This window comes from Solenopsis invicta, chromosome 2 (genome assembly GCF_016802725.1).
Source record: "Solenopsis invicta isolate M01_SB chromosome 2, UNIL_Sinv_3.0, whole genome shotgun sequence".
Lineage (NCBI taxonomy): Eukaryota > Metazoa > Arthropoda > Insecta > Hymenoptera > Formicidae > Solenopsis > Solenopsis invicta.
In genome coordinates, this window is record NC_052665.1 from 5,202,044 (window position 1) to 5,224,559 (window position 22,516).

Sequence of the window (22,516 nt, forward strand, 5' to 3'; positions counted from 1 at the left end):
AAAGGATATTTTATTTTCTTTCTCTCCCTCTCTCTCTCTTTATATATATATATATATATATATATATATATATATATATATATATAATCCGATATTTCTTTTCTGTTAATACATAAAAATAATTGCTGAATACTGAGAATATAGTTTTCTTGAAGAAACTACATAAAATTTTTTTATGTAAGCCATTTACGTTTATTTAAAGTTACATAACTTTATTTCAATATGTATACATTTTAAACATAAAGATAATTTCAAGAGTATATTTTTTTATGTAATAAAAAATAAACAAGAAAAATTTAAAAATAAATGAAACAGATAATTTTATTGTATTATTTGACTAATTAGGAGTTACGGAAAAAAGAAAAGAAGAATGGTGTTCAAAAAAACAATAGCGACCACCATGACATCTCGCAGAATTGCAAATGATTAATATCGTTATATGCTTACGTTTTACAAAAGATTACAATTTTACATGAAATATAAGATCAACAGAAAATTATTTTGTTAATGCCAAATGTATATTTCTACTAACAGTTTATATAATAAACTTATCATTAAATGTAATTGTCTGGAACATTTTTTGGCACGTAGTCATATTGAAAATTGTTATCTGGATGGCGATTAATCCTTTTTGTAAAAACTCTGTAAAACAAATTATAATAATTTTGTTAAATAACAAACTTTATAAAAACTTATAATTTGAAAGTTTTATTAAGCTTTCCTTTGATAATTATTTATCATTCAAAGAGTAAAATTACATATCTAATTACAGATACTCTATTATTTCATAATATATGATCCTATGAGCATTAAATTTTATTTAGTACTTACTTTCGTGGCTACATCATGAAGATTCTCGGCCATCGCAGTACCAGTCTGCTGTACCATATTATAGAAATGTCCTTTCCGTTGTAAAAGAAGATATGGATGATCAAATTCCTAAAATCACCATTTATCGTATATATGTACGATGTGTGTATTTTATAAAATATTTTTATAGTTAAAACTCTTCCAGCGTTATCTTCAAGAAAAAATAGGCAAAAACAAAACTAAATTGTAATGCCATTCTGTTTTTCTTTTTTTTTTTTTAATTATTTAGCTGTTTGCACTTACAACGAGGTGTCCAGCATCCATCACGAATATTCTATCGCTGTCCATAATAGTGTTCAATCTGTGAGCTATAGTGAACACAGTACAGTTTATAAATTTCGTCCTAACTGTTTTTTGTATAAGGGAGTCCGTGTAAGGATCGATGTTGGCAGTTGCTTCGTCCAGTACCATGATCCGATTGTTCTTGATAATAGCTCGCGCAAGGCACAACAGTTGTTTCTGACCAACGCTAAAGTTCGATCCCTCATCGGACACCTTCGTGTTCAGTCCGGCGGCCATCTCGGAGATCGTCTCCTTTAACTCGACATCCTGAAGCGCCTGCCATAGCACAGTGTCGGAATACTGATCGAAGGGATCGAGATTACGTCGCAGACTGCCAGTGAACAAGAACGGCTCCTGAGGAATAATACTGATCTTCGAGCGAAAGTCGCGCAGAGCGATCGCACCGGTGGATACGCCGTCTATAAGGATCTCACCCTCAACGCAAGCCAGGCGAAAGAGAGCGTTGATCAAAGACGACTTTCCCGCGCCGGTTCTGCCGACGATACCGATCTTTTCTTCTGGCAAAACGGTGAAGCTGACGTTCTTGAGGATGTAGGCTCCTCGACGATTGTACTTTAAGCTTACGTTTTTAAATTCTACTAGACCTTTCGTCGGCCAATCGTCCGGCGGTTTGGTCTCCGGCTTGCTGTCGATCATCGGCTCCTCCTCCAAACAGCTGTACTCTTGTATCCTCTCTATAGAGGTTAATTGGCTCTCAAGCTCAGCCGTTTGTCTGATTCCCCACTGCAGCATGTTCGTCAACGCCATGATTTGCGTGATCACCAATCCAATGTTACCAACGACAGCCAGATCATCGAGGAGCGTGAAAGCTATGATTATCGTCCCGATGTAAAGCTGGCAAACAATATCGATGTAAAAGCCGAAGGCTCGAGAAGTAGACAAGAAGAGAAAGCAGGCGGACGAATGGACATCTTGATGACTGCACAGATCTGCCATTAATATATCCTCGGCATTGAAAGCCCTAATTGTCGTCAGACCTTGCAGAGACGCTCCAAGAAGGTCGAAGATCGGCGAACGTGCTGAGCAAATTCAATTATTTTTTGTTAATGCATTATTTATTTCTAAATTGCCTAATTTAGAAATAAAATCAAATTTACAGAAAGCAAGATGTAAAAAAATTTACGTAGAAATAAACGTAAAAATAATATAGTTTGATATCTTTTTCAGTAAATATCTATAATTTGTTTTGTACTTAAATGAATTTGAGGATGAATATTAAAGATGAAAAATAATCTGTCTCAGTTATAAATATCGTCTTTCGTAGATTACTTACTTGTCCCTTCGAGGCGCTTGATGCTGCGAGCGGTAGAGATGTATATCACGCGGAAATAGGTGAAAATGCAAGCGCAAAGCACAGTGGGTACTGCTAGCCATGGAGTAACCGCTATGGTCATAATTGCTACCGTCAACGAGATGAGTCCGATTACAATAATGTCGAATACACACATCGACAACATTAAGTCGACAATATTGATATCTCTTGCAAATCTGATGATTAAGATAAGATTATTTTTAAATAAATTATACAGTTTACTACAAACTACTAAAAACTTTTCATTTACAATGAAAAGAGCGTAAAAAACTAATCAAAAACTTAAAATCAAATAGCAGAATTTAATGAGAAAAATTGCAAATTCCTTGCATCACAAATGATCTCATATTCAGCTAAATCTTGTGCATTTACCTGTTTAATATACGACCAGCTGGATTAGTACTGTAGAAGTACATGGTTGCGCGCAGTATGCTGCGAAACATAGCGGAATGGAGATTCACTGAGGACCACATGCACACCGTGAAGTACACGATCGTTTGGGATTGAAACAACAGTATGATGGCCAATATCGTAGCACTGTAAATATAGATCATGGAATCGCGGGATAGTGGACCTTCCCACTGAAAGACTTGGGTGGAGTTGCCCATATCGTGCCACGAACTCGTTTCGACGTTTACCCAAAATGCGACAAAGTAATCGCTACCACCGGATATCGCCTGGGTAGCTATGAAGATCAACATCATCAGTGCGATCAAGACAGGTTTCTTACTCGCCTTAAAGTAAGCAACGATCAGCCCGAGAGATATGCGACCCTTCGCCATTATTTCCTGCATATCAGCGAGCGACATGTCCTCGTCACTTTTCATCCCAATTGACTCAGCCCTCATCGAAATTTTACGCTGAATGATAGACTGTCTGCTCTCAGCCTCTTTGCTTTCCGCGTCTATCGCCTTCACCAACTTCATAAAATCGTGGCCCAACGCTTGCAGTTGATCGAATGTACCCTTTTGCTCCATAGTACCGTTGTTCATCACAATAATCTGGTCGGCGAGCTGAAGATACTGCAGTTGATGCGTCACCAGAATCCTCGTTTTTCCCTGATCGGCAATATTATTGAATGAAATAATTATAATTCGAAATCAAGAAGCTACCCGTATCATCTTACATTTTAAGTATTTTCAAATATTACATTTACATTTGATGTACGAAATATGGACAATTTGTAAACTTTTTACTGAAATTGCATGTTCAAAATATAAGGATTATGTGGCATCTTGGATCTCTTACTTTTAGATAGCCGCAGATGCATTGGTCCACTAGACGTTTGCTGACGTGCGAGTCCACGGCAGATAGGGGATCGTCCAGCAAGTAAATATCAGCATCTTTGTAGATTGCTCGAGCCAGATTGATCCTGGCACGTTGACCTCCGCTCAGATTCATTCCCCTCTCGCCCACGATAGTGCGGTCGCCATGGGGAAACGAATCTATGTCCGATTCCATCTGGCAGACTCTGATCACTTCGTCGTAACGCGACTTGTCCATCGGCTGTCCGAACAGAACGTTCTGCTTCACGGAAGAAGCGAAGATCCATGGCTGCTGGCTGACGTAATTTATTCTGCCACGGCTCTCGATGCTTCCACTCGTCAATGGTAATTCCTGGAGTATCGCTTGCAAGAGGCTGCTCTTGCTCGAACCCACCTGACCGACAATGGCGACGAAGCTTCCAGGTGGCACGGTCAAGCTTATGTTACGCAACGTGTCGTCCTTACCGTCACCGTGCCATTTGGCACTTACATTAGTTATACGAAGTGCAAATGCATCAGGAACTGTCTGGGAACATGGACTCTGTTTCGTTTTAATAATCTCATCGTGCAACATGAATTTTCGCAATCGACGAATAGAAACCAATCCTTGCACCAGTTGATGGAGGCCTACGAATAAAATTTATGAAATATATTTTTCCATGCCAATTTTTTTAAATTTTAATCTTACCGAACGTAAATCCAAAAATCATCGAGTTACGTAAAACGTTATAATACGCTGTTATTAAGTACACTTTTTCGGCATTGATATAATTTCCGAATAGGACGTATGCCAATATCGCGACGAAGATACTAAGTCTCGGTATATAGCAGTCGAAAGTAAGAGCTAATTGCTTCAAAATGGAATATTTCTTCATTACCTTCATCTCACGCCTGGAAATAATTGAATTTTAATAACCATTTTTTTTTTAGCAGAATGCCTAGACTTTGGCAAATCTAATTTAGAAGAGAAACAATGATGTAAAGAAATTTTTTGATTTACTGAAAGTTTCTAATTTCTTCAAATTCTTTAATTTAGGAGAGAGACAATGTGCAAATATTAATTATAGTAGCTTATGAAATAATGTGAAAGAGAAAATAGCAGGTTTAGTTCAAACAAAATTAAACTGGACGGACTTACTTCCTGGCCATTTCCACGAGACTGTAAAAAGGAATCTCCCAAACATACATTTTAATTACTTGCAATCCTGTGATTACTTGATTCATCAGTCTGAGTCTATCGTCTGTTTTTTGTGCTAATTTAAGTGTTAAAGGTGCGGTTATCTTCGCCAACAATGCTGAAATAGTAATTTCGATGTAACGACATCTCTTCAAATATGAAATGTTACTACAAAGACATCAATTGCATGATTTTTATAATTATTTATTAACAGAAATGCAACAATACCTTGAACAGGAACAAATAGCAAAAATACCGATATTCCTATCAGCGCTGCCCATCCAATTTCGTAAAATGTAACGTACGTTATCCATATGATTTGAAGTGGAGCGATCCAAATGTAGTGAAGATCTACTAAGGAGGCTTCCAACCTGGTTATATCACTACTCAGAAAATTTACCATCTGAAAGTGCGTAAAGTATAAACTTGAACACAAATTGGTGCTTTTATTAAACACTCTTTATTTGTATTTTCTTTTTTATTAAATAACTGTTATGTGACTTTAGATATAATTCGTTACCTTCATATAATAATCATCTAAACTTAGTAGTACACGGTATAAATGTTATTAGTACATAGTATCGCTTCCAAAAATTATTTTGGTACAATATCTTTCTACATTCCTAAATATTCCTATTCTTCACCCATTCCTGTATTCTTTGCCTTGTGATGCTTCCTCTACTCCACTTCATTTGCCACGTAATCAAACATGCATACCCTGAAGAAGTAAATACTTGGCTATTGTATCTGGCTCACCTGTCCAGCAGACGTCTCACTGTCCAGTACAGAGTTGGAGAGCTTCAATATTTTTTTGTAAATCAGTGCAGTGCAAGCGATCTTAATTTTCAATCCTAAGTGAAATGAGCAATGTACGCAATAGTGTGTTATAAAAGCGTCCATGATAGTCAGCAGAATTATACCGCCAGCGCTGTAGTACACCTCATCGCTCCATTTTTTGTCGCCCGCGAAATAACGCAATAAAGTAGCAAGTAGTAATGGCTGATACATTCTGTAATATAATTAAACATTACTGAAAGCAACGTAAAAATTTCCTCATGGAAGTGTTAATAATTAATTTGAAACTGATTAGTTTCTCTTAAATTTACGTTAAATTGTTTAAAAAATTTAAATTTATTTTTACTCATAATTAATTATATTAATTTTTAAAATATAGAAAAAATTTTATTTTTTATTTATTTCAGTGTAACACTATTCTAATTAGCAGACAATGTCTTTTAAATGTTTTTATATATTTATTCTTCATTATAATAACATTTTCTAAATATTTAAAAACATTTTACAAAAACATTTTCTGCCGATTGAAATGTTGAATTCAAAGCTTGACTTTGAATAATTTGTATTAATATACAATTAGTTTATCATTATTTGCTTAAGATACCTAGAAAATAGTTCCATAACTGCTTCGGCAACTCCAATTAGTAGAAGCGGTTTTGCAAAAATGCGTAACAGCACCCTGAGTAACTGCGGTTTGCTGCCATTTTTCTTCATATCGCACGATTCTACTTCTCTTTCCCATTCTTTGCTTATAATTTCGCCTAACTCGCTGGTTCTGTCTTGCGTTAGCGTAGCGTAAAGATCGGTCTCCTCCAAATCTTTTTTGTAGCCAATCCGAAAAAGTTTTTGAGTCCACCTGTATATATTAATTGTTAGATTCTTCAAATCTACAGAACGACGATATATATATATATATATATATATATATATATATATACATTATTTTTTGTCTAAATAACATTACAAAATATTATTTGTAACACTTACCAAAAGGTGAGAAGAGAAATTACGTTCGCATTTTGCCGAGGATTTTTCGGATATTTTTTTTGACCGCTGCTTATCATTGTGACGTATGGAACTTTTCTTCATTTTCAAATATATTTCATTTAAAATACAACACGGGCTACCTATATTTTTTGTTAAACATTAGAATAGACAACAAAATATAATTTTTATGAAAAATATAAAAAATGCTAGATTAAATGCATCTTAATTGAAATTTTTTGACAAATTAATATAAAGATTTTTGATGTAAAAATGCTTATCGCAAATGTACAATTTTTAACATTATGTGTCTCTTAATCATAAAGTCTCTTGATTAAAATTTTATTAAAATTTTAAAAATATAATTTAATTAGTTATTGTGTTAAAATAAAATTTAATGGACAAAAAATTTAATTAAAATTAAATTTACGAAGTACATGACATTTTTATTTAAATTATTATCAAATTTAATAGTTTAAAAAATTTTAAATAATTGCGTATTCCACTCACCAAATTGCCTGTGTTAAGGACCATTTCGAAGTTCTTATCGACCATCTGGAAACAACACGGTTGAGTCTGTCAATGACACTTTATCATACCTGTGCACCGTATCATATTTCCTTACACATTCTTATCGTGAGTGAAATTAAACAGTACACACAGTGCAATCAAATCTCCGAGAAAGAAGAAGAAATTTAAAAGATATAATTAATGATCTCATCAAGCAAGGGATACGACGTCATATTCGCGAGATTGCTATACTGCTATCTACTTGGCGCAAGTCGCTACTGTGTCTAATGAGACTCGTTATCCCGATGCTTAGACGGTTGTAAATTTGCTGATAGCACATACTTATTTTTGTCACTGTTTTTAAGCACATGTTTACATTTTTATTTACACTTTTTAATTTATTCGCTTATTTGTTTATGCATCTCGCATCATCTTCTGCTATTATTCATCAGGAACATTTATTATGAATAATTAATAATTTACACAATCTTTACGTATATTTGTTATTTATTCAATATATAAATAAGTATATATATTACCAAGTAAAATATAATTTGAAATAAATTTTCAGCTCACACACACACACACACACACACACACACATACACGAATTTTCCAATTATTCCATTCAGTATTATCTAGTACACTTTGTGCAACAAACACCGTATTTTCTCTCCAAGCATTTAGATACAGCACAATTCTCGGAATACGAATGAGAACTATACGAGCAAGCAAACGAGAACGATACTTGCTACATCTTTTTCTTTTATGCCCAGAAAGTAACATCTGGCGAATAGCAGCGGTGAAAGGGAACGATATATATTATTATACATGTCGCGAAACGGGCAAACGACTACCGTAACATGGGAAATAAGAGAACGTTCCGAGGAGAGCTATAATTATGGCGTTATCGGCGATATTTTTGGCGAAATTCTTATACGATTCCGCTTTCGGTGCCGCACACAAGGAGGCAGAGGAAAAAATATATACCCGACTGGCTTATTAATCTTGCAAAACAATTGATGTTATTTATTCATTTTGCATGACCGCCACCGACATTCTTATATGCATTTTCGAAAAATGCTCGGCTGCCTCATCAATCTTGCAAGTAAATTGATGCTACCCATTCATTTGGCACGATCGCATTTCTCTGCATTTCCCAGCCCACAACTGGAAAAGTTTACTTCGAACCTGGAACGATACATTTATTGTCAGTCTGCTGTACACCTTCGACTCGCATCGAAGTTCAGGAAGTCATGCAGGTATGAGAGCAACGATAGTGTCGAATTCGCGAACGATGATATCTGTTTTCGTTTTTCAGTCGGCGGACCTCGCCCGAGCATCGAATATAGTAATTTGGAACAAATGGTTCCTGACTTGTCTGGGCTTATGGCCGGAAAGGGTGAATCAGCCTGTGTTCATACTCTTCTCCATATACATGGTAATTTATTGCACCATGGGAATGAACCATCTGATCAGGAACTTCGACCGTCCGGAGCTCGTCGCGGCAAATTTCACGGATAACGTTTTGCTTACGATGATACTGGGGAAGATGATCATATGCAGACGGAGCAGCAAAATAATGGCCACGTTTCTGAAAAGCATCGAGGCTGATTTCACGACGGCGATGTATGACAACGTCCGTGAAAAAATGGCGTACCTGTATTATAACAATATCGCGCTGATATTCATAAGGATTTCGATGTTCATGACGGGAATTTCGGGTGGGTCGTATTTCTTCAGGAAATTTATCGAAAATTGGAACGAATGTAAGTACAGTCATGCATATTTACGCGTAAGATTCATAGCTATATTTCATGATAATGGTTTAAGAAGCATTATCTATCGTTCATTATCTATGATATGGTGAAATCGTTATTTGCTCTTTCAAAGCGAAAAATGTACCGGATAGATGCACTATCTGCTTCAACTTAATATTTTTAGGTACCGAAATAAAATCTTAATTTTGAGATTATATCTAAAATTCGCGATGCTAATTTATTTATAAATTATTTAAATTATTATATTAATTTTATTTCTTTAGCAAAAATATTTAGTGAAATGATTGGGTAGCATAGCGCTACCCAATCATTTCACTAAATATTTTTGCTAAAGAAATAAAATTAATATAATAATTTAAATAATTTATAAATAAATTAGCATCGCGAATTTTAGATATAATCTCAAAATTAAGATTTTATTTCGGTACCTAAATTAAATGACAACATTTAATTTAAAACCATGTATTCTCTTAAAAGAAAAATTGATGTAGTGTTTTAATAAACTGATTATTACATCAGTAACTGTTGAAACATCATCAGTTACTGATATAACAATAAGTTTATTGAAACACTTATCAGTCTTTTTTTTCAAAGATTATGATATTACAACTTTTGTTTAAAATATTAGAAATATTTTGATTTCATTTATACGCTATACGTTACAAGCCAACACAAATATATAAAAGAAAAAGATAGAGTTACATGCATTGGTTCTTTTTGGGATCAGTCTAATGCGATTGATGACTATGTTCCAAGTAGACTACAGTTGGATAAATGTAATAAGAGCAACGGAAAATTAAATGTAACCTGATGTACATATAGTGATATCTGGTAATTTTTCGTATGAATTACCATATCCGGTTCATCCCTTCTTTGAGATCAAAGACATGACTACGTACGTATGGGTCTGCCTCTACCTGTTCATAATGGTATTTATGATATTTTGCGGTTACGGTGGACCGGATTCTTTCGTGCTCAGCATGGTTTTTCATGTTTGCGGCCAATTTGCCGCTTTATCATGCAAAATCGACAATTTGCTAAGAGATCATGAGAATTACCATCGTCATATCAGTAGCATCGTATCAAGACATCAAGATCTGATAAGGTAAAATTCTCATTTAATTTATCGTTATCCATATACGCATAGACACGTAACTTTCTAATTACTTTAAATGCGTTTGTATTGCATGTTACTCATTATAGATTATCACAAACTATTTAGAAATTACCTTAACGATCAGAAACAATGTGATCATATGTTTTAATTATGCACCGCGATTACAGATTAGCAGAAATTTTAGAGAACAATTTTAACATGATATGCCTACAGCAAACTCTGGGCACTGTATTCTTGCTCTGTTTAACACTGTATCATATGATTGCGGTGAGTTTTATAATTTGAAGATTGGAAAATTATATTCGTTTCACTTACAATCTGTATATGTAAAGAAAATAGTGAAACTAAATAAAATCATCGTTGTTGTATTTTTTAATTAGAGAGAAGCAAACACGTAGGATCACACTTTTGAGAAATTTAAAACTTTTTTTTTTTCAAATTTGTTATCGTTTATCAAATTTCAAACTTTGATATTTTAGCAGTATACATGTACATTTTTTTTTTCATTAGTTATTTAATATCTGTAAATATTCCACTAATGAGGGATGAAATTATATTTCAGAAATCGGATTTTGGCGAAAATACTAGTGTTGTACTTTTCGCGATGTATACAAGCTGCGTAATTAGTACAATTCTCGTCTATTGCTATGCAGGCGAATGCCTCATTACTGAGGTAATTATAAAAGATGAAATATTTCATCTTGGCATTTAAGATATGTAATTAATTTATGATATCTATCTTATATAAGTATAATTATACACTTGTTTAAAAAAAGCTTAAATGTATTAAACACGAGTTATGGGTCTTCACGTAAATAAGACAATTGTAATACAATATTAACGTCACTTACTCTTTTTAGAGCGCCAAATTACGCGAGACATTTTATAATACTAATTGGTACAATAATTCACCGTCGCAAACAAAGTTAATCGGCCTTTGTATGGTACGATCGGAGAAACCATTGATATTGACTGCCGGAAAATTCCTTGTATTATCACTAAACACATTCACGGGTGTAAGTCAACAAATTATATGTATATATTGTACATTTTTTTATTTTATTAGTTTCTTAAAGCACATATTTTGTTTTCAGATTGTAAAAACATCAATGGCGTACCTGTCCATGTTACGCAATTTTTTGTAAAAAAATTTTGTTTTGAAGTATTTTGCTAAAATTTATCTACGGAATTGTGTACATAAATATTAGACATTTATAATTTATAATAATTAAAATAAAATTAGTAGTATAATACTTATTATAATTTACAATCTTACCAATGTCAGATGTACATGTATGTTTCTATGATAATATGTATAACGAACGAATATATTATTCGTAAAATGCCATAATGAATTAATTTATATTGTATTATACAAAGTTATATAATGTTTATTATTTTGCGATGATAATAATACTTGCAATTTGGGAGATTTTAAGAGATCTATCAAGTATAAAAGAATTTTTGTTAGATAAGTTATTAACGTTGTGTTTATTAATGTGTAACCAATTAATGTTTATTTCAAAATGCACATGGATATGATTAATAGATCTCGTTAATTAACGAGATCTATTAATCATATCCATGTGCGTGATATTAAATAAGTTTTTTTTTGCTTTCTTGCACATACAATCTACGAAAGATTTCAGAAGAATGATGAGAACTGTCTAAGAAAACATTATAAAATTATACCGAATAATAGTTTTCTCTTGTTTAAATACGTACTCCTTTTGCAATATATTGCTAAGACACCAGATGATAATGCTAAATTTTTCTCAATAAAATTGTAGATTGTATTCTAAAATTTTTTTTCTTCTTAGAATTGAGGAGATTTGGAACTCACAATTTTTTCATAGAAACTGATTTGCTACGCCGTTAGCATTAGAATGTCGATAAAATATTAAAGATATAATCTAAAATGCACAGATTCTTTTCACTACGATAGAAAAATTATTGTATTACCGAGGCTGCGATCAGAATTACACTGTACGATATTTGTGCCTTGGAAATTCGTGGACCTGGATTTTTTGCATACACAGTCCAGAACAAATTGACAGCAATTTGCATCTTTTATCGTACAAATCTGCGCCGATGTTGAAGAACCAATCATAGAGGATATAGTTCAATTTTACTTTGCACTAAAAGCACAGGTGGCTGCAGTAACACGTTTATGTGCAATTTAGCTATTTAATTTTGGACGCAGCTATTACGTACCTATAATCGTCTATTCCCAGATTCTATAGACAACTCACGAGAACAGAGATTACTTGGGCCCTTGCATTCGCATATTCGGTGCAGTTTCATGCGAGCTCCCGAGGAAAGAACAATATAAAGCGCGATGGAGGTGAGATGCAGATTCTCATTAACGTTACGTTATATACATAAAAAATCACAAAATACTATTTAAATCTCGTAGAGTGAGACGTCGCTCTGAAAGAATAAAAACTGAGCCTGTGCAATTATTCGAGTAACTTGTCACTTAATTGTATTAAATCAAATATCACTTCTATAGGAGTCGCATTCAGTCTTATATCAGTGAATTTTGTAATGATAAATTACTCGAATAATTGCACAAGCTCAATTTTACTCTACGAGATTTGGAGAGTGGCATGATATTAAATAACCTTACTTGATGATTGCTTATAGAAATTGTTTTTTTATGGTTATCTCAGAATCAAAAAGAATTGGATCGTGCGGCCGAGGTGTTGTCTTGGAACAACCGGCTAATGTCGTTGCTGGGTGTTTGGCCTTCTCATCCTAACGACCTTATCTTCTCGATTAATTTCAGCTACTTCGGTTTTCTCATGATTCTAGAGTATTTGGATCTCTTTCTTTACATCGACGATCTCGAACAAGTGGTCATGAATTTGACAGAGAACATGGCGTTCTCGCAGATATTTGTGCGAATCTTTATAATGCGGTTGTACAACGATCAAATTGGTGAGATCTTAACGGAGGTCGAGAAGGACTTTGACAAAACGAATTACAAAACCGCCGAGGAGATAAAGTCGTTCATCACCTACAACGCTAGGTCGAAGATGTTCATGAAGCTGCTGATGGTGTTTGTCGCGCTAACTGCTTCGTCGTATTATTTAACTCCGATTATTATTATCCTCGGAAGTGGTGAGTTACTCTTTTACATAACTTGCTCCCAGCATATAAGAGTTTTGCGTGAAATATGTGAAACATTTGAAGCCACGTATCAATGTTATAATATACATAAGTTGTCCAACATTTTTATTACTTGATTTCACAAACTGTTTTTTTTTCTTTTTTTTTAATACTAACGTTAATGTCATATTATAGTTGAATATTTTCTCAGGTTCACTACCCAAAATAGTGATCAGCGAAAACGTAACTCAAATAATTTATCTGTTGCCTTATCGCTTTTACACGTTCTACGCGGTCGAGAACATGCGTACGTACGTGATTACGTACGCCTTGGAAATGCCATTCGTCTTCGTCAGTGGTGTTGGACAAGCCGCCTCTGACTGCGTTATGGTCACTCTTGTCTTTCACATTTGCGGTCAGATGTCGGTTCTCGCTTTGCGCATTAACAGCGTAGACGCTGACAATGAGCTTTACGACTGCAGGCGCGAGGTGCGACATGTGGTGCTCATGCACATACGATTGTTGCGGTGAGCTCGTGCACACGCATTTGGCGGTTAGCAGTGAAGAACTGTTTGTATTTGTTAAAAGTATCCCTTTTACTTTCGTATTAGAATTAAAACCAAAAGTCTTCAAGTTCTTTTTCACCTTTGTTGAATGAATCCTTCACTTTCCATCTCTTCACTCACAACTGTTTGCTCTTTGACAATTGAAATTTAGAGTAAACGCCTGTCATTAGCAGCTTCCACTTAAATAATTCGCATTTGATATGATTTAAACTTTTTCAGAATGGGAAAGAGAGTAGAACAAATATTCAGTACAACGTTGTTGGTTCATCTTATAGGAGCCACTTCTCTCCTATGCGTCCTCGGCTATCAAATTTTAACGGTGAGTCAATATTGTAACAATAATTATATGAAGATAACATTTAAAATGTATTTACTTATTTAAAAAAAGGCTTAAATATGCAATTTTAATTTTGATGACAGATTCCTTGATTATTTAGTAATCATTTTGTTCATAAGATTCCTAGTTCTTCAGCCATTTTAAATTATAATATAAAAGAATTGTATAAATGTCGATTAAAGTTTATATAGTTTTATTAATGTAAACTGAGATCTACTTTGATCTCAGTTTAATTTACTCTTCATCTTTTTTAAATTCTTAAAGCTAAAAAAAATATAACGAGTATAAGTTAAATAGAAATTAACATAACTGTTAATTTCTATTTAACTTATACTCTTTACCTTTTTATCTAACTATTCTTCATTTGTGGAAATGGATATATAAGCGTTTCCATTACTTTATGATTTGATTATTTTAATTTTCAATTTTGTGTGCGCAGAATTTCGCTAAAGGTGAGAAAGGAGTACTCGTGACATTTTTGATATTTCAATTCTTAGTTCTGCTTATACTTTACGTTCTCTGCACTGTCGGTGAAAGCCTTCTGACAGAGGTAACGTTTGAAAAAGGGTAAAAAATTTAAAAAAAAAATATAGCTTCATTTACAATTTGTCTGTGTATATAATCAAATTTTGTGCTGGTATACCTACGCACTCTGCAACCATTTCTCTCCATAGTGCGTGCAAATATCTGTTTTGCAGAGTACCAAAGTGTGTGAAGCGTTTTACGATTGCCATTGGTACAGTATGTCGAAGAATAATGCGCAAATGATAATACTATGCATGGCAAGATCGCAAAAGCCGCTCTGCCTGACGGCCGGCAAATTTACCACCATTTGCCTCAGCACTTTAACTGACGTAAGCTAATGTTTTACGCGCGCATTTGCGAAATTTTTTAAGTACAAAGTGCTTTGCCTCTATCTGAAATATCGTCGGTATAATTGGAATGCGAAAGCATGGTTCAGTGACAAATTGTTTTAACAGGTTTTGAAGACATCCATGGGATATTTATCGGTATTACGCTCTTTTTTGTAACGTTTATTGCAGAGCAATAATTTTCAGAGACGCATGCAAGGATAATTTATAAATTGATCATGCTCAAGTAGAAATAAATGTGGGTACAATTTATAATAAAGAGCGGGAGGAGCATTGTTATTATTCGAAAATTATAAATTGAAAACTATGAATCTTTATATAATATGTTATGTAAAAGACATAATTATTTTAAAACAATTTCACAAACATAAAAATTAATTTTGTATTCAAAACCGCTTGCGTGTCGTACACGAAAAAAGAATTGCATATAGTTTGCACAATTAATATATTGCCCAATTAATATGCTTCATTAGATTTGCATTCAACTTTCAAAGAGGTTGTGCACGATTTAATATTAATCTTATATAATCCCAATTTATTTTTGACATATCTTTGCTATTATTATTACTATTACTATGTATCTCAGCTAAACGCGTCCAAAGGTTATCGCCTCGGTGATTTTAAATCAATAAACTAGATTAACCAATCGATCAACCGTCATCAAGTGAAAAATAAACAAAAAATCGATAATTTGTTTACGTGAAACTCGATAAACGGTCATGGAAAAATTGTGACAAAAATTTTACTTCGTTCACCGCAATGTGAATATTTCGCTGCGCCGTGCGGCTCTTACCTTTAGATAGCTGCGGATGCACTTGTCGGCGAGATGTCTACTGACGCGCGAGTTCACGGCGGAGAGGGGCAGATAAATATCGGTATCTCGTTGATCGCTCGCGCCAGGTTGATTCTGGCACGCTGGCCATCGCTCAAATCCCCATCTCGTCCACGGTCGCAATGAAGAAACGAATCTATGTCCGATTTTATCTGGCGGACTCTGATCACTTCGTCGTGACGCGACCCGTTCATCGCTTGTTCCGCTTCACGGAAGATACACAAAACGTCGTCCATGGCTGTCGTAATTAATTCTACCGCAAATTCTAACACAACTTCAATATATCCAGTCATCAAGGTTGGCTTCGCAACAGACTACTCTTATCCGAACTCATTTGATGACCACGAAGCTTCCGGAAGAAGAACTACTAGTAGTATACTCACGTGCTGAAGAGGTATCTTGCAAGCATCGGTGACTAGTATAACAAATTTGACAATACTTTTACAACCGTATTTATATACCTGAGCCTATTAATTTTTTTAATTGACTCAGGTATATTTACAACAAATAAATTTTAGTCTGTCGTATTTATATGTGATATAAAAAAATATATGTACACGTTGTAATTCGATACAGCGCGCCTGTTTTTGTAAATCTTTTAATTTCTTATTTTTTAGAGAAAGACTCCATGGCCACGTACGTTCCTTTGGCAGGTAGGTTTTACCACGTAGCATTGCGCTTATAGTGCTGTATATGGTTGCTGCTCCGTCGCAGATCAGTTTGGTACGACAGATACATTTAATTAGGCGCAGCACGCAAACTCGATTATATCACTAAGTATTTATAGGGACATTAAGAAGTTTAATGACTCTCTCCGCATCGTATTTAATGCAACGGCCGTAATTTTTCTACGCTGTACCAAATATAAAGAAATCGAAGAAGTGCGCAGACATGAAGAAGAACCCAAGGAGCTGCTCTTCACGTGAGACGGTAAGATAATTAGTGCGCCGGGAGAAATAGTCGCGAGTAACAACTTAATAGCAGATCTATTAAGCTGTTATGTTACATATCAAGTGTATAGAATCCGAAATAGCGAAATTACGAGATAAACGCTAGACAAACACGAGTCTAATCCAGATGATACGAGCGCCGCCTTGCATGTCTGATTCGCAACGAAACGAATCACAAGACATTGCGGACAATCGGTTGATGAAAAATTACAACTCGATTTGCTATGAAAGTAAGAAGTTAATGCTCTGTCGCGAGGGATACCCGTAATATTTTGCCAGAGAGAAGACGGCTTCTCTAATACGTTTTGTATAACGATTGTAACCGATTGTATATCGTAATTTATTTAATTGTCTTGTAACTAATATCGTATCATCTTCAACGACTTCCGTTCAAAATTGCAGAACAAAGGCGACCACATTGAAGATTTGTTTGTTCATTTAGAACGGATCTTTTCCATCGGAGGGATATGGCCGTCCAAGCGGACGTACGTCCGCTTTGCGATTTACATATCACATTATGCTCTTTATCTCGTCATGGCGTGGATTAATCTTTACGACGTTTTCGGTAATTTGGAGCTGATGGTGATGAATATCGTGGAAACGGTGGCTTACTCCATAACGTTCCCCCTAATGTGTCTGATAAGATGCAGCAATTTGTTGAAGCTCGTAATTAACGTAATAAGGAAGGACATGGTGCGGAAATTTGAGAATTCCGAGGAAGAAAGGATTTACTACAATTACAATTATATATCCAAGGTATTTACATACGGCTCGGTCGTCGGCATGTTCATCACAGTCGTGTCGTTGTACTTTAGACCGCTTGTGTATCTCTTGACAACTAATCAAGGTATGCAAAAAAATTTATTAAACTCTTTTTTATAACTGTTATAAGTGTATTATTATAAATTGTCGTGTGTTGCATCTATAAGGCTCGGTTTTTCATTATCTGATAAACTGATGATTAAATTTTACCTAATGTTTTACCTAATGGGCTTCATCCATGCCATAGGTGAAGCTCATTGGCTAGTTAACACTTCAAGTTAAGTTTAACAAGATAATGAAAAACTGGGCCTAAGAGATATTCCAATCACTTCACTTACTTTAATTGCAATTTGCTCAAAATTACACAAGATTGCTTTGTATTTTTCCAACTTTACTTTTGTTGCCAATATATTTTGTTCGAAATAAAATTTCTTCTTTGTTACTAATTGTTTCTTCGTTCTCTCATTTTTCTTCCAGCGTTACGCCATAACGATACGGAGCCGCTTGTATTACCCTACAGAGTCCATCCGTTTCTCGATACCAGCAATACCCATGCATACATATTGATGTATCTGTATTTATTTCCGCTGATTTACATCTCTGTTTGTCACATGGCAGCGATTTGCCTGATGGTCATCTTGGTATTTCACATTTGTGGCGAACTGTCTATCTTGTCGTATCGTATCAAACACGTGGGTGAATATTCGGAGGACTTGATAGTGGGTAGAATTGGAAGCTTCGTTCGAATGCATCTCAAGATAATATGGTAAGAATATATTGCAATCGTATGCAGTGCAAGAACGCAGGTATCTCTCCTTAATTTACTTCTCTCCTCTTTCGGTGCAATATTGCACAGAAAAGAAATTAATATTAAATCAACAAGTCATTGTTTCATGTATAAGCAAGAATATAAAATCTTCTTGAAAGAATTTACTCTCTTAAAAAAACACAATTTATTTACATGAAGAAAATTTTTCTCTTTATGTAGGCAAATTATGTCTGTTTAAGTTATAAATTCTTCCAAGACGATTTTATATTCTTACTTATGTATGAAACAATGAATTGTTGATTTAATACTAAATTTTTTTTGGTGTGTTGGAACATAATGGCTAAAGGCTGATGAAATCCATAGACAACACTTTCCATTTGATTCTTTTGGATGAACTCCTCGGCAACAGTATTGTACTGGCTATCTCGTTGTACTACATCATAATGGTATGTCACGCTATTAGAGATCGTATTTAAAATTAAAATCAATTTCAAATTGTTCAGGTAACGTCATCAAAATTATTCTTATAGTAATAATTTTATAGAATAATTATTATTATTCTTACAAGGCATTTTATATTTTCTAGAACTTGGACGTGACAAATATGGCGACCTGCTTCACTTTTACTTTTTTCGCCATTATCGCGCTTGTCATGCTCTTCGGATATTGTTTGATGGGTGATCAATTAACTCAACAGGTACGTAAAAAAGGAACGATGATGTCAGACTCTCATCAGCAAACAATGTTTTTTAAATGTTTTTTAAATATTTATTCTTCATTATAACATTTTTTAAATATTTAAAAAATATTTAAAAGATATTATTTCTTGATAGGGACAGAGAAAGAAACCTATTTTTTACGTTCACCTTTGACATCATTACAAATAACAAAAACTCTTATCGCAATTTTTATATGGAATATTTACTATTCGATCGTTTTGTATTTAGTGTGTAAACGTGCAAGATGCATACTACGAATGCAACTGGTACGAAATGCCGCCCGTTTGCAAGAAGTGTCTGCTAATATGTATGATTCGGAGTCAAGTTATGCTTTACTTAACTGCCGGACGATTTTATATATTTTCCTTTACCAGTTTTACGGACGTGAGTATGTCGAAATAATACTTTTATGTTATTTAAGAATAATAAAAAAAAATTTATAATCGATATCTCATATCAATATCAAATCGATTTAAATTTGAGATCGTTGGTAATTACAATCGAAGAGCTTACATTCAAATTTTAATTCAGTTTTAATTCGTACTTCAAGGAAATAAAGGTTACAGATTTCTCTATCGTGCTGCAACATACGATTTCTACTTTTAAAATAATTTGAAAATAATCTCTTTGATTAATCTTTTCCAGAAATTTTTAATCAGTAATTTCTTAAATTAAAACACTATATAATGTTATATAAAATATATTGATGCAGATTATCAGAACTTCCTTGGCATACTTGTCGATGCTGCGTACTCTCATATGAAGAATTATGGAAAAATTTATATATGGATCACAACACTAGATACACGAATCTGTGTACTACATATGGAAAAATACACTTAGAATGTGCGCCTGCAATTGCAACGATCATCGATCATTGATCATCGATTATTGATCATCGATTATTGATAATCGATTATTGATCATCGATTATTGATAATCGATTATCCTTTTAAAATCCTCTAAAAATAGAAAACAAAATGAAATAAGACTCGTGTATCAGATAAATTTTTCGTAAAAATGCTTGAGAAGGCATATGAAAATTAGTGTGCATTTTTACGACCAGAGTTACATTGCACAATTTCTGAAAATTCATAAAACTTTATTATAGCACGCGTTCTTAGAACCAATTGTATTTGTAATTATATAGATCTACATCGATGTAGACAGTGAAAGATAACGCAATCGATATTTAGTTTGGATTAAAGCACAGGTGGCTCGAGTAACACACTTATATGCAATTCGTACGTTAATTTTTTTGCGCAATTGCCTAGCCTATTCCCAGATTCTATAGACAGATCTAAGCATTAAAACAGAGATTACATGCGCCCTCGCGCTCATAATTTCGTGTAGTTTTATGCGAGCTTTCGGGGGAGGAACAACGTACATTTAACGCGATGTACAAGCGAGTTGTAGATTCTCATGTTATGCAATACGTCATGAAGAATTACAAGATATACGTATCATTTTACAATTGATTACAGAAAGTTTTATATTTATTTTTAAGCTTGTGTGACTAAGGTGTTGTCAAACGACTAATTCGATCAAACGCTTTCATCTTCTCAATTAATTTTGGTTTACTTCTGGATCTCTTTCGTTGATGATGTTGAACACGTGATCATAACTTTGACAGAGGAACAGCATTCTCTGTGCGAGTATATTGCTTTTACATAACGGTCTCTCTCAAATTGATGAGATCATAGAACGGCGAGTTTGTTAGGGCGAATCATAAGGCCGGCGAAGAAACGAAAGCATTTTATAACGCTGACAATAAGTCAAAGATCTTCACGAAACTAATGACGACCACTGACAACTCCGATTACGATTATCCTCGGAAATGGTGAGTCATGTTCACGCTTTTATATAACTTAATACCGGCATATGTAGAAAAATTACGTAAATTTACATAAAGAAATCAAGTATTATCAATGCAGATAAACCGCACAAAGGAGAAGAACACTCTTCTTTATAAGTAACAATTTGATCTTCACGTTTTTCAATTTATAAAATTCCTCGACGTTGAAACAAAAACAAATAAATTAATTTAATCTTGTAACTATTTTTTTATTCACACACGTTAATATCACAGTTGAACAGTTTTCTCAGAGCTATCGAAAATAATAATCAGAAACGTGACTCAAGCGATTGATATTTCTTTATCACTTTCATCTAGATTACATCGAAGAATTTTACATTATGTTGCAACCATGCGCACGATTACGTCCGACTTGCGAATGCTATTCGTCTTAGTCAGTGGTTTCGGACAAAGAACCGCTGATTGTATCACGATCTTTCATATTTGCAGCCAGATGTCGGTTCCCGCTCCACACATTAATAATACATAGACATCGAACTTTGTAATTGCAAGTGTGAAATGCGACACGTGATACGCGTGCACGTACGTTCACCGTGATGATAAGCTCTCGCGTATGCACGCGAGAATAATTATTATTAAGAATTGTTCTATTGTTGAAAGTTTCCTTTTTGTTACATGCGTATGTGTCAATTAGAAGTAAAAATCTTTAAATCTTTTCCAATTTTGCTAAAAAAATTCTTTGTTTAATAAATCCTTTATTTCGTCAGCTCTCGAAGTTTATCTTATCTTGAAAATAAGAATGATAATATCTTAATTGCATGGGAAATTAATACTAAAAAACTCTAGATTTTTACTTTTAATAGATTAGGAGATATTTAATAAGAAGCGTGTTTAAGATATGTGATAAAATTATTTAAATGATATAAATTTTTTCAGGAAGAAGAAGACATTTAGTGGAACATGTTTTGCTCATCTTTAAAGAGCTTCCGTCGTGTCTATCTTTGATTAAATTTTAATAGTAAGTAAATATCGTAGACAATAATCACACGCACACATTTGCGTATTTGAAAAGTGTGTTGAATGCGCGATTTTTATTTAAGCAATACATTCCTTAATTAAAAATTTTTTTTTGTTCAACTTTTCATTCATTTTTTAATATTATTTCATGTAATACAGTGCGTCATAAGTGTGGACTTACCAAGCATATGAAATTCGTTAGCATCCAGCATTTCAAACGTTCTGAATTTCTCGAAGTAGTACCGTTTCAAAAATACGTGTAGCAAACGAATGGAATTCTAATCAAACTGCACTCGGGAATAAAATACCGTTACTTAGCGGCGTGGTAAGTTTTCTCGAAGGGAAAAGGCAGTCGACTGTCCCACGTTCCACGATAAATCGTAATTAAAGCCTCGTGAAGGTTGCGCGTACTACAGTTTAGAAACGTTTCAGTAACGTCTGGGCGAATAGCGTCTGGACATGTGATCACCACATTGCGTCACAAAGACAATCGTTTCATTGGTCATTCTCTTCGGCGATCTCTCATTTCTTCAGCAGCATTTCAATTGAAACGTGATTATAAGTTATTCCGAGAAAGTTTGATAAGATATTTTTTCGGATTACGAAAGTGATGTATAAAACTGTTTATTCAAAAAGGATAAAAAAGATGCT

At 34.1% G+C, this 22,516-nt stretch overlaps 3 protein-coding genes across 4 annotated transcripts; 2 read left to right on the forward strand and 1 right to left on the reverse strand.

Moving 5' to 3' along the window:
• Nucleotides 1-405: 405 nt before the first annotated feature.
• Nucleotides 406-22,496, reverse strand: LOC105199059 (probable multidrug resistance-associated protein lethal(2)03659). Of its 2 annotated transcripts, none has more exons than XM_011165979.3 (14): nt 22,047-22,496; nt 7,217-7,261; nt 6,710-6,849; nt 6,327-6,578; nt 5,684-5,936; nt 5,156-5,330; nt 4,889-5,045; nt 4,439-4,641; nt 3,734-4,377; nt 2,858-3,543; nt 2,447-2,661; nt 1,114-2,192; nt 832-939; nt 406-642 (listed from the first exon to the last, which is right to left on the reverse strand). In XM_011165979.3, exons 3-14 carry the CDS (start codon nt 6,784-6,786, stop codon nt 622-624), a joined length of 3,870 nt encoding a protein of 1,289 aa, XP_011164281.1. In that variant the 5' UTR covers nt 6,787-6,849; nt 7,217-7,261; nt 22,047-22,496; the 3' UTR covers nt 406-621. The 2 variants fall into 2 exon arrangements, with proteins under 2 accessions (XP_011164281.1, XP_025988901.1); XM_026133116.2 differs by lacking the exon at nt 22,047-22,496 and adding an exon at nt 15,794-17,190 and having other exon boundaries at nt 622-642.
• On the forward strand, nt 7,755-11,552 carry LOC120357031 (odorant receptor 4-like). Its single transcript, XM_039446336.1, has 6 exons — nt 7,755-8,985; nt 9,820-10,102; nt 10,282-10,381; nt 10,677-10,787; nt 10,975-11,130; nt 11,209-11,552. The coding sequence occupies exons 1-6, from the start codon at nt 8,481-8,483 to the stop codon at nt 11,257-11,259; spliced, it is 1,206 nt and encodes a 401-aa protein (XP_039302270.1). The 5' UTR covers nt 7,755-8,480; the 3' UTR covers nt 11,260-11,552.
• On the forward strand, nt 12,376-20,510 carry LOC105199148. Its single transcript, XM_039445772.1, has 14 exons — nt 12,376-12,458; nt 12,787-13,237; nt 13,437-13,752; nt 14,011-14,110; nt 14,568-14,678; nt 14,827-14,982; nt 15,109-15,155; nt 16,450-16,468; nt 17,185-17,629; nt 18,022-18,310; nt 18,660-18,759; nt 18,900-19,010; nt 19,261-19,416; nt 19,745-20,510. The coding sequence occupies exons 1-14, from the start codon at nt 12,453-12,455 to the stop codon at nt 19,793-19,795; spliced, it is 2,358 nt and encodes a 785-aa protein (XP_039301706.1). The 5' UTR covers nt 12,376-12,452; the 3' UTR covers nt 19,796-20,510.
• Nucleotides 22,497-22,516: the final 20 nt, after the last annotated feature.

Excerpts from the sequence above, each read along its gene's own strand:
- LOC120357031 (XM_039446336.1), top strand. The coding sequence starts at position 8,481 with ATGAGAGCAACGATAGTGTCGAATTCGCGAACGATGATATCTGTTTTC. Across the intron at positions 10,382-10,676 it reads CACTGTATCATATGATTGCG|AAATCGGATTTTGGCGAAAA; the intron begins GTGAGTTTTATA and ends ATTATATTTCAG. Across the intron at positions 11,131-11,208 it reads CACTAAACACATTCACGGGT|ATTGTAAAAACATCAATGGC; the intron begins GTAAGTCAACAA and ends TTTTGTTTTCAG.
- LOC105199059 (XM_011165979.3), bottom strand. The coding sequence starts at position 6,786 with ATGATAAGCAGCGGTCAAAAAAAATATCCGAAAAATCCTCGGCAAAAT. Across the intron at positions 5,331-5,683 it reads GTGAGACGTCTGCTGGACAG|ATGGTAAATTTTCTGAGTAG; the intron begins GTGAGCCAGATA and ends ACGCACTTTCAG. Across the intron at positions 4,378-4,438 it reads GATTTTTGGATTTACGTTCG|GCCTCCATCAACTGGTGCAA; the intron begins GTAAGATTAAAA and ends TTTTATTCGTAG.
- LOC105199148 (XM_039445772.1), top strand. Across the intron at positions 13,238-13,436 it reads TATTATTATCCTCGGAAGTG|GTTCACTACCCAAAATAGTG; the intron begins GTGAGTTACTCT and ends ATATTTTCTCAG. Across the intron at positions 14,111-14,567 it reads TCGGCTATCAAATTTTAACG|AATTTCGCTAAAGGTGAGAA; the intron begins GTGAGTCAATAT and ends TTGTGTGCGCAG.